This window comes from Cervus canadensis, chromosome 1 (genome assembly GCF_019320065.1).
Source record: "Cervus canadensis isolate Bull #8, Minnesota chromosome 1, ASM1932006v1, whole genome shotgun sequence".
NCBI classification, from domain to species: Eukaryota; Metazoa; Chordata; class Mammalia; order Artiodactyla; family Cervidae; genus Cervus; species Cervus canadensis.
Genome location: NC_057386.1, coordinates 73054602 through 73066298, shown reverse-complemented (window position 1 = coordinate 73066298; position 11697 = coordinate 73054602). Strand labels below are relative to the sequence as shown.

Below are 11697 nucleotides of genomic sequence, written 5' to 3'. Positions count from 1 at the left end.
AAACATGAGGGAGATCCATTGGGACTTTACTTAATACTTTTCTTTAATTGAAATCCCCTCATATGGCAAATGACCTAAGTAAGAGAATTCTGAAAAAGATGTACATGCGATCATTGGTATCTAGTGTTGGAAACGCCCATTCTTAAGATACTCACAAACTCAATACTGTTTTATTGTTGTCAGGTAGTAACCAGACTTACTTTCCTAGGTTTTCACAAAATAAAATGAGCATGTGATAAAGACAGGCTCAGCATTCCTCCTGTGTTCTTGATAAACTTGATAAAATCCTTTTTGTTACCATTCAAGGCCAAAATGTTGAAAGAGTCCCAGCTCGTTGGCATCTTTTGTCCTCTGGCAGTTATCTCTCTGCTCCATTCTGCTCAGCACAGCACAAACCGTTCTAGCACACTACATCCAGCAGAGAGAATTTTAGGTGTAGACAACATGTATTTGCATATTTGAGATAAAACTATCATGATGTTACATTATAGTATTTATTTCTGGGAACATGTTTAAAGAAGTATTTCTTTCTAGTGTTTTCGTGACACTATTCCCTTTACCCTCCTCCTTATTAATAAAAACAGTAGATGACCCTACTCTGACCCTTACGCTTATGATCCTTCAGTATTAGAACACCTAACACTTGAACCCAGAGCTCAGTATATGTCAGGCACTGTATTAAACACCCTGCATACTCGATCTCATTTAATTCTTATGACATTAATTATGTTATAATTAGGTTAATATAACTATTATCTTATGATTATAATTATTATAATTCTTATAACATTATTGTAAGAATGTCATCCAAATATAAAGTTGGAATAATAAAAAGATGAGGAAAAGACTGACTTCAAAGAAGTTAAGCAATTTGCCTGAATTCACACAAATATTAAGTTCTTGTACCTACATGAGATTCCAGACTTGCCTGACTCTCCAACCTACTCTTTTTTTTTTTTTTATTAATTGGAGGCTAATTACTTTACAATATTATAGTGGTTTTTGTCATACATTGACATGAATCAGCCATGGATTTACATGTATTCCCCATCCCGATCCCCCCTCCCACCTCCCTCTCTACCTGATCCCTCTGGGTCTTCCCAGTGCACCAGGCCCGAGCACTTGTCTCATGCATCCAACCTCTTACTAACTACACTAATCTTATACAATGCTATCAATTTCAGAACTAGCTGGAAGTTTCAGTCTGTCAGCATTTGAAGAACAATAGCCCTTTTTCATTTGGCCACTAAATGGGCACTACTGTCTGCCACTTGGTTTTCAGACATTGTCTTTTCTGTAGCTCCTAGCTCCCTTTCCTATCTGCTTCTAGACCTTGATCAAAATGTTTCTCTGTCCCTGTGGTTGGATTACTGGGTTCAAACATTGTTTCCTCTTCCTCCTGTCTTCTAAGTATCTTTCCTCTGTAATTACCCCCACAGGATTCTCATATAGCTTTCCTATGAGAAATGCAGTCATAGTATGAATGTCTATGTTAAGAAAGACAGGTGTCATTTTGGAGGTAATTTTATTGTTTCTCTTGCTACTTGTTTTTCTTATTGTTAGCCTTCAAGATTCATCCATTTACATATTCAGTGTATTTTTAGGGTTTCCAAACCAAGATCCAAGATATTTACCTGGAGAGTGAAGAAATAGTGAATATTAAATAAATATTAAATACACTTTCTTCTTAATGTCAATATTAAATAAATATCTGTTCCTAAGTATTTGTTGAGTGTATGTCAGTGTCTGTTACCCTAGACACTAACTTTTTACTTCCACATAATCTTTTTCTGGTGAAAGTATTTTTTAAATATTAAAAATAAGTTTGCTCAATATAGTAATACATAGATTCACTTCAGAAAAAAATAAAAATACAAACTGAAAAGAATTAGGAAATAATGCCAACAACAATCAATTTCAATACTTTTATGATTATCCTTCCAATGTTTTATTCATGTTTTTGAACTTAATTTTTTTCAGTTAACGCTATATAATAAACACTTCTACATTAATGGTTGTTAAAGATCAATAATAGTTCACTGTGTGGGTGTACAATAGCTTTAAAACCATACTTTCTGTGTTAGACTCACTACTGCTAGCTTTTTGCAGTAACAGGCGAAGACTACGACAAACATCATTTGTGTATTTTTCTGTTCGTATATCCTTAGATGGTTCTTTATAGTCTCACAAATAGCATTTCTGATGGGCTGGGGGGCATTTTTCCAGATTTCAATTAAAAAGTTATCATTTGATCAGTTAAAAGTTTGCAGGCTTTTGATTCAGAGGAGAGCCCTTCTGTTTGAAATTCAACATAATCAACAGTTTGCTCAAATCTTAACTCTTGAAAAGTGTGTCTCCTCTATTCAATACATACTGATAGAATACTGGATATGGGGATACAAAGATGAGTAAGAGCCTGTGCAGGGCAGATAGCAATTTACAGCAGTACGATTTTCTATTGAGTAGAACACGATGTTCTTGATAATCTGCAGCAGATCCGTGCGCAAAAGACCCACAGGCTGTGTTGAGGACAGCGGAAGGCGTAACCACTGGTGATTATTCGAAATATTTCTTAAGGAGAAAGAAATGTACAGAAGTCTGTACATTTTAATTTAATATTTAGTGGTTGAGGAAAAGATACAACCCATAGCCTCTCTTATCTATAGATTACTCATGATTCTCATTTACATGGTGATGGGCAGTTTGCTTATGTTTAGCATGTAAATTCAGAGAAAATATCGGTTAACTCTGTACCAAAGAGAAGTAGAAGGAATTTATAAATGATTCAAACAGCCAACGTGCGGACAAAAAAAATTACACTAACGGGCCCTTTTGCTTAGACAACTGGGATAACTACACCATCTTCAACACACTGGCGTCACACCAATAAGCGGCGGCAGTGAAAGTGTTAAGGCCTGCACAGGCCTCTATGCTGCAGTAGGCGGCGCAAAACCTGGGCAAGTTTTCAGGGAGTGCCGCAGATCCCTGCCAAGCAGGGCAGACGAGGCGCCGGTGGACCCTGAGCCGTTAAGAACGCCTGGAAGACAGCGCTCGCGTCACGCCGGGGAGCCGACGCACAAAACTACGTCTCCAAGCTCTCCCTCGAGGCCCCGCCCACTCCTTACCCAAGAGCCCTGTGGAGGTCTCGGAGGAGGCGTGGCCAAGGGCAAGGAGGGAGAATGCGCATGCGCACTGGGAAACCAGTCTTGTGGCCAACTATCAATCTCGCGAGTGTTGATAGTCGGTGGCGTAGGTAGTAGACCTGAATGCTGGCGAGATAGATGATATCTACCAGAGGAAGAAGAGGAGGCAGCCAAGCCAGTGGCCAGACTCTTCCCCTCTTTTGCCTTCCTTTCTTTTTCCCCCAACCCTCCGCCCTCCTTGAATCGGCCCGCCTTCCCTGACCTCAGTGACCCGAGTGGCCCCGCCCACTCTCGTCGACGTGATTCCCGCCGTGGGGTAAAGCGCCGGTCGAACCCGGAGCCCCGCGGAAGAGGAGGACGACTAGAGGGGGAGGTTGCTGGGCCTGGTCTGGGCTCGTCGCCGAGCCGCGGCGCAGGGGGCTTTCGGGTAGTCCTCTCGCTTCTCCATCTGCTCGTTGCGACGCAGCCACCCAGGCCTAGGCCTCCTCCTCCTCCTCCCTGCCGGGCCCGGCCTCTGGCAGCAGCGGGTGACGCAGACGGAACATCATGTCGTCCGCGGCCGACCCTCCGCCACCCCCGCCTCCCGAGAGCGCGCCTTCCAAGCCCGCAGCCTCGGCCGCCGGCAGCGGGAGCAACAGCAGCAACAAAGGCGGCCCCGAGGGCGTCGCAGCCCAGGCGGCTCCCTCCGTGGCCAGCGCCGGCCCCGCGGACTCGGAGATGGAGGTGAGGGCGGCTCGTGGCGTGGAAAGAGGGCAGGATGGGGAGGAGGAACTGGTTCCCTCGCCTCTGTAGCAGTGATGAGACGCAGAGCCAAACTTCACCCCTTCGCACTCCGACTCGGCCTCAGACCCTTTGGGTCGGAAATGATGCTCTCACCCTTGGGCTTAAGCTATGCAGGCAACCTCAAGTGGATTTCTGGCACGTCACATTTATATTATTTGTCTCTTTGGCGAACCTTGCCAAATCCTCGAACGCTCTTATTAGACACATGTTCTTGATTACTGAGGCCGAGTGAGGAGCTACCCTTTTTTTCTTTTTTTTTTAAGAGCTGGACTCCCATAATTCCCTCGCGCATCTCTGAATCTCGATTTTACTTTCCGCTAAACTTGGGGGGAGGGCGAGGGAAATTTCCCTCTAGGAACGGGGGTAGACAGGCGGAGTGGGGAAGGCATTTAAAAGCAGCGCATCCGAGGACTTGGGCTTCCTTTTCTTCATCCCGTTCTTTGCGGGGGCGGTATCTGTTCCGCAGAAACAATGGCGAGGGCTGGATGGCCGAGGGCGCAGTGGGGATAAGCGGGGCACAGCTGCTCCCTTGGAGGGAGAGGAGGCTCCTCCCAGGCACTGTTCCATGGGGAAGGGAAGCGACCTAGGCGGCAGCAGCTGTCTTGAACCCCCCCCCCCCCCATTTCATTTTGTGTGTGGGGGGGTGTGGTGGATGGATGGATGAATGAATTAATTAGTGAGTGAGGGGGCGGGTAGTTTGCTCTCAGACCAGCGCATTTCTTCTTTGGGGGCCTTGGCCTTCTTTTGAAAATTGGTACCGCGCTCTATGGCTCCCTACCTTCTGGCCTGGGGCTGGCGGGTCAGGGAATGGTAACTACTGCGAGGGTGGAGAGATTGGGGAACTGCCAGGCGGGTCTCTTGGGTGTGCTCCAAGGTTTTGCGATGTCTGGGAACAAAGTGTTGGCTTGCTCCTTCCAATTTTATTCTTGGCCTTCGATCTGTTTTGAGATATTTTATAGTCGCAGCCCAGAGATTTCTGGAATTTTTCCATCCTTGGATAGATTGAGCAAAGGTAATACTGCTTTAAAAGGGAATGTTGCTGCAGAATTAACACAATAAGGAAATGGTAGGGCAGTTTACCATAGAGCATTTGGCTCAGTAGTTTTATTTGGGTGCTGTACTAAGTCAGTTCACTCGTGTCCTACTCTCTGCAACCAGCGGCCTTACCTAGGGTGAAGTAACCTGTTATTAGTATTTGAGAGAACTTTTAGGTCAGAGTGGGTTTTGGTGGACTAGGACCTCTGGTATTCTATAGCTTTCAGCGACTTGAAATTTGTTTTCAGTTCATATCAGTGTTGCTTGTTTTCTTTTTCTTTAGGTTTTAAATGATTCTTTTGAATTGCCAGGGTTAACTTGGATTCCCGCTTCCTGGTTTAAGGGGGTTTGAAAGTTTGACACTGAAAGCAGTGGTATGAAACACGCAGCTCTCAGGGCTTCCCAGGTGGCGCTAGTGGTAAAGAACCCGCCTGCCAGTGCAAGAGACAAAAGAGACGCGGGTTCGATCCCTGGGTTGGGAAGATCCCCTGGAGGTGGGGCATGGCAACACACACACTCCAGTGTTCTTGCCTGAAGAATCGCATGGATGGAAGAGCCTGGCGAGCTACAAAGAGCCTGGCGGGATGGCAAAGAGTCAGACAAGGCTGAAGCGACTGAGCACGCACTGCACTTCTCTGCAAATTGCTGTCCACTGTTGTCAGCCTCTCAAGAGGCTGTCATTCAAATTTTGGAGTAGCAACCAAAGTCTCACTAGAAGTGTTAAGGAAATATCAGAAAGCAGAATAATTTAAAGCCTAAACTAAATATTTTGGCTTTCAGTTGCTGTTTTTAAGGTAAAGTGGAATTAGAGTTTAACTATAAATATTAATGTTGTAACAAGTACTGGATGACTGTCAGTAGTATTTTTGCCAGATGGGTAAATTGAGTCTTCTTGTAAGTAGAATCTGTGATAGAACCCACATCTGGCTCTGAAGCTGCTGCTGCTAAGTCGCTTCAGTCGTGTCCGACTCTGTGCGACCCCATAGACAGCAGCCCTCTAGGCTCCCCTGTCCCTGGGATTCTCCAGGCAAGAACACTGGAGTGGGTGGCTCTGAAGCTGACCCTTTCCTAAATATCTTGCCCTGTCATATTTTTACCAAAAATGTGTTGTTTAACAATTCCATTTATTGAAAAATGGCTTCATTATTTTTCCCCTTCTCAGGATAGTAACATCAGTGATTTTATATTTTACCAGTCTTTTCACTGACTAGTTTTTGTTTTTTCCTTCACATTATAGTGTGATTTTTTTTTTTCAAGTTGCAGTTTTCCAAAATCATTTATTTTCTGACAAAGCCCACTTTCCTAGGAATATTAGTTAGCTTTCCTGTGTATTAGATTAATTTTTTCTTTTTGGTTGGTATTGGTAGGCGTTGGGAGCAGTCACATTTTTTTATTAGTGTGATCTTTTTGGCAACCTGAATGGGGCCTGTCTTGGTCATTCTCATTTCTCATACCTACCTGGACTGATACACAGGTACACTATATACTAATAGCCATATGACCTCAAGAGTACTAAATCCAAATCGCTTGCCTGTTTAAGACTGTGAAAGAAATATTCAACTTTTCATGGTATCCCAGTACCACTTTCTGAATTATTCTAGATAGGTGGCTTTGTCACTTTTCCTCTGGAGACCAGAGATTTGTGATGAGCTTAAGGTTACACATGTTCATAAAGGTCTTAGCACTGAAGTTAGACTTGAATTTGGGTCATTTGATTTCGTCATATTAGTGCTGTACCAGGCCCATCCCCTCAGCTTTTTAATCATAGGTAACTTTGTTATAGTATGTAGCACCACAGACCAGTACATCATTAATGAAAACTGTACTTTTCACCAGCTGTTCTTGTGTTCTTTTAATGGATGGGTGGAACTTTGCAGTGAAGTTGGTGCTGTTTTTTTGGCTTTTGTGACTTTCTGAATGTCAGGGTGAATAAACTTGCAAAAATAGCACATTTATTATCAATTAATCAAATTATAGTTAAAGTATTCACTTTAGGGTGCATGATGAATTTTTTTAATGTTTTAGATGGAAATACAGGGTGACTGTGACTTCCCAGGTATACATTTGGGTAGTAGTACAGTAGATACTGCAGTTTTATTAAAGGGGAACATTTCCTTCACAATTTATATTGTTCAATTTCGCTTTATAATTTTTGGTTAGAAAACAAAACAGATTTGCTTTAAGTATTTTTGTTCTAGGATGTTGGAGATAATAACCTTGTGCTATAATCTTGGCAGTGGCCATGCGGTTTATGTATTTGGGTTAAGTGAATTGTTATTATTGTCATATTTTGCATCAAGGTTTCCTATGAGATAGGATGGCTGCCATTTAGGTATCTAGGAAATTCAGGACGGGAGTGTATTACTTTGAATGTGTTTTGGGCTGAAATCAGTGTAATAATGGTATGTTGAGTATTCTTGAAGAACAAACCATGGTTTTTCCCTCTTACCAGGAAGTATTTGACAATGCATCTCCTGGAAAGCAAAAAGAAATCCAAGAACCAGATCCCACCTATGAAGAAAAAATGGTATGTTCTAGGTATATGAATAGTCGTCATAGTTTTTTATTAGGTGATTAAATTTACTGCAGTTGAGGCACAGATACCTAAATATGTGTAACATGGAGTACTGTAACTTTTTTATCTTACTCGACTTACTTGATGATGTAAAGCAAATACAGATGTATTTCATGAATTCACATAGTATATAAATATGTGGATTGTATTAATACTCCTTTTTAGATTTAGCATTGGGAGTGAGATGAGTTAAAAGACCAGAGAAGTAACTATTCAAGATGTGTTTATTCTGCATCTGTCTAGCATTGTACTCTACTGGTTATAAAGCGAGTAATACATGTATAATATATAATAACATATACACTATATAATGAGCTTCCCAGGTGGTTCAGTGGGTAAAGAATCTACCCACAATGCAGGAGACACACATTCAATCGTTGGTTAGGGAACATCCCCTGGAGGAGAGCATGGCAACCCACTCCAGTGATCTTGCCTGGCAAGTCTCATGGACAGAGGCGCCGACAGTCCTTAGGGTTGCAGAGGCTGACATGACTGAAGCAGCTGAGCACATATGCTTACAACAGAAAATACAAAGACATGTAGTATGTAGAAAAGGAATATTTCTTGCCCACTGCCTTTTTATAATATGGATGAAAGCTTTACAAAAGAGAATATGAATATTATACTTGCAAAAGATCCAGCTCACATTTCACATCCTCTTGGGAATCTTTATTTTACCATGAGTTAACCAGTACCTACAAAGAGCTTTGAATTTAAGTTTAGATTAAATAATAATGACTAACAGTGAATGAATAGTATGTACCGAGCCCTGTTCTATGTGCTTTATATAGATTAAACTTAATTTTTTTTTAATCTTAAAAAGTTAAAATAGCATGTGTAAGAATATCGTCACTACACAATACAGTATCCTCCTTAAGCGTGGAAACAGTGTCTTAGTCTTTCTGTCTTCAGCATCCAGAATAGTATCTGGCACATAGAATACTGATTTTAACAAGTATTACTTTCCCCTTGTTCTTTGACTTTCTCATCAATATCAGCAAATATTTTTGAAATTTCTAAAAATAGCTTCAAAGTCCTAAAAGTTTGCATATATGTATCTGTATACACATACATAATGTGCATAATGCATATTGTAATATGTGCAGTATAAGTGATGTATTACTCTATATGATTTCTGTTACGTTTTGTTTATATACATTTTGTGTATATCTGTAACTGTCCTGTCGCCTTTCTTTGCTGTCAGTCTTATTTGAAGAAAAGATGTTTTTCCATTTTTACTTTTCCCAGTCATTCCTCTAAACCTTCACAACTTAGATTCTGTCATTAACACTATATTAGTGATTCTCTACTTGATCTTAGCCAAAAGGCTAGGAAGTGATATACTAGTAATTTTAATGGCCAATTCTTTGGCTTATTTTTAGTTACATTCTCCTTAATCATACTTGTATTTGACACCATTGGCCACTCCACAAAATTTTTTCTTTCCTTGAGAGACCTTTTTTCTTTGATAATACCTTATTTACTTGATTATTCGTTTGTCCTTCATTACATTTTGAACATTTGTTCTTGGACAGTTTTAGCCTTGTCACTGGTTTTCATCTGCCACGTTTAAATGAGTACTTCTGAATATTTAGCTCAGATGCCGCCAATCATTGTATTTTCATTTGCTTGTTGAACATTTAAATCCCTTTGGTAAGTCTTATTTAGGAATATCCGAAATTGAATTCATTATCTCTTTCCCACGCAGTTATGTAGTGTTCTCTCAATGAATGAAAGTTTTTCATAATAAATACCCAAGCTGTTTATGACAGTGTGTCATAGTTTTAATAGTCTTGGCAGATTTAACTTCACAAATATTTCTTTTATCTTTTCCCCATCACCCTAGTTCATTATTCTCTGTTTCATGAATTATTTCATTGGCATCTTCACTTGGCTCCTTTCTCATGATCTAGCTTCTTCCAGATCTGTTTTTGTGAAGTCTGACACTGATCTGATTATATAATGGAGGTTTTCAGTGATTCTTTACAATGCTTCTCATCTCCACAGCTCCCTTTATTGCAATTTTTTTCTCACTTCCTATGAATTTTTCAGTCTCCTACTTTAATTTCCTTTTTCAAAATCATGACCTTGACAAGCAGTTTTCTTCTGAGCAGACTCCTCATCATCTGCTAGATCCTATTCATAGGTAAGTCTTGATACTCACTTTTTATTCTTGAACCCAAGATGCCAAGTACTGCTTGCGAAAACTAAAGTAATTACTCTGATTGGTACTGGGATAAATTTATGGTTTTCACTTTCTTTGGCTTTCACTGTGTTATTTCTAACAGTCCTTTAGCCATTCTAAGACTTTGCCACTCTGATTTAGTTTCTTCTACTTTTCTGTCATGCTCTCACTTTCAGTCTTCCTCCACAAAGAATTACAGGCCCATTGTCAATTTATTTCCTCTTTATTTCCAAACATGTATGGCTTCTACTATCCTGGTCCTTTTCTTAGAGAAAGATGCTTTTTCCAAGGCTATTGATTTTAACCTTTGGTTTAATTTTACGATTCATTTTTTTTTTAGGTTCTTGATCTTCTTGTTTCTGCTCTTTGGGAAGTAGTTTTTCTCCTTACACCTCTTATTTTAATTGAAGTATAGTTGATTTATAATGTGCCTATCTCTGCTATACAGAAGAGTGATTCAGTTTAACACGTGTATACAATCTTTTAAATATTCTTTTCTGTTGTGGTTTATTTGAGGGAAGTTGGATATAGTTCCCTGTGTTATACAGTAAGACCTTTGATGTTTATTATAAATGTAACACTTTGCAACTGTCAGCTCCAAATTCTCCGTGCATCCCTCTCCTCCCCTCCTCTGCCTTGGCAACCGCAAGTCAGATCTCTTTGTCTGTTTTGTAGATAGGTTCGTTTTCTTTACACCCCTTTTGTCATTTTTATCTTAACGTTTTCATTTTTCAAGCAGTGAGGTCTTTGCCCGTTAATCCCCTTAAACCTTTGCTGCAGTTCTACTGAAAGCTTACTCTGTAAATGTTCTAAACTCCTTGTTTTTTTGCAACAGTTTGTAACTCCACCACTACTTGAATCAGTGAGAGGATTTTGGAAATTATGATATCTTTTGTAGGGCTCTGGTGAAGTTTATACTTCGTTCTTCAAGGTAGTAGTTCTCAGACTTGACCTTGTAGAAGATAACAAAGATTTTGGATATTTCTGATCTAATGGATCATGAACCACAGTTTGAAAAAATACCATCTTAAGACAGCTAGAACCATTAAAAGATCTTGAGCACTAGAGAGGTGTGATAAGGTCTAAGAATTGGGAGGACTCCTCCCTTCTCTGAAACATCATCTCTTGGCATTTTCCTAATCATCCTGCTTAAAATTTGGTGCTATTCCCACTTCCCATGTGTTCTTACTGTGCTTTATTTTTACTTCTGAGTTTTTGTTTTCTGACAGTCTTCATAATTTACTTGTTATGTTTTATTTTCAATATTGTACTATAATGAAAACTTCATAAACAAAATAATTTTTCTGGTCTGCACACAAAAGTATTTTTTGAATTGAGTAGACATTTAAGAAGAAAATGTTGATTTGAAAACGTTTTTAAAGAAGAGAATATATATTCAGTGACTTGAGTACTGTAGAGTAACTTTTGCTTTAAAATATCTTACACTCTGACCTATGTGAATTTATTTCCAGAGCTTATTTATCTTGATCCAAATATAATTACAATAATAGAATAGTCTTTTTAAAATAGCATCATTTTCTCATTGCATGTTTTTGGTTTTTCTTTTACTATATATGTATTAGAAAATAAAATTGTGCAAAATACGTATATATGGATCTCAGTTCATTACTTTAAAACATAAACGACTGAAGCTTGTCGTTGGTAGGACATTACTAAGGAGAAGCATGCTGACAGCCTGTTGTCTGTGTGTGGATTGGCTGCATTTCATCCAGCGACACGCTGTCTGCACATGGCTTCAGTATCAAACTGGGCTTCGGTTTTACATTGGTGTGATGTTTACAATTATGTTTTCATGTAAAAAGCACATCCTTTGGTGGCTGCTAGGTAAAATGTTTTGTGATTCATTGTAAAGTTGACATTTTAAACATTTATAGGTAGAGATACTGAGTAACTAGTTTCTCTGTTTATTGAACTCTTGTCTTCTTGTTTCTCCTTATTTAAAATCAAATTATTGA

General features: G+C 39.8%; 1 protein-coding gene across 1 annotated transcript in view; it reads left to right on the top strand.

The window, feature by feature from the left end:
* The first annotated feature begins 3227 nt into the window (after positions 1 to 3227).
* The window catches only part of SMARCA5 (SWI/SNF related, matrix associated, actin dependent regulator of chromatin, subfamily a, member 5), a 38059-nt gene continuing 29589 nt past the window's right edge, over positions 3228 to 11697 (top strand). The window contains exons 1-2 of the mRNA XM_043485402.1: positions 3228 to 3866; positions 7414 to 7488. Coding sequence (XP_043341337.1) covers positions 3690 to 3866; positions 7414 to 7488 — 252 coding nt within the window. The 5' untranslated portion in view covers positions 3228 to 3689. The remainder of the gene's footprint in view (positions 3867 to 7413; positions 7489 to 11697) is intronic.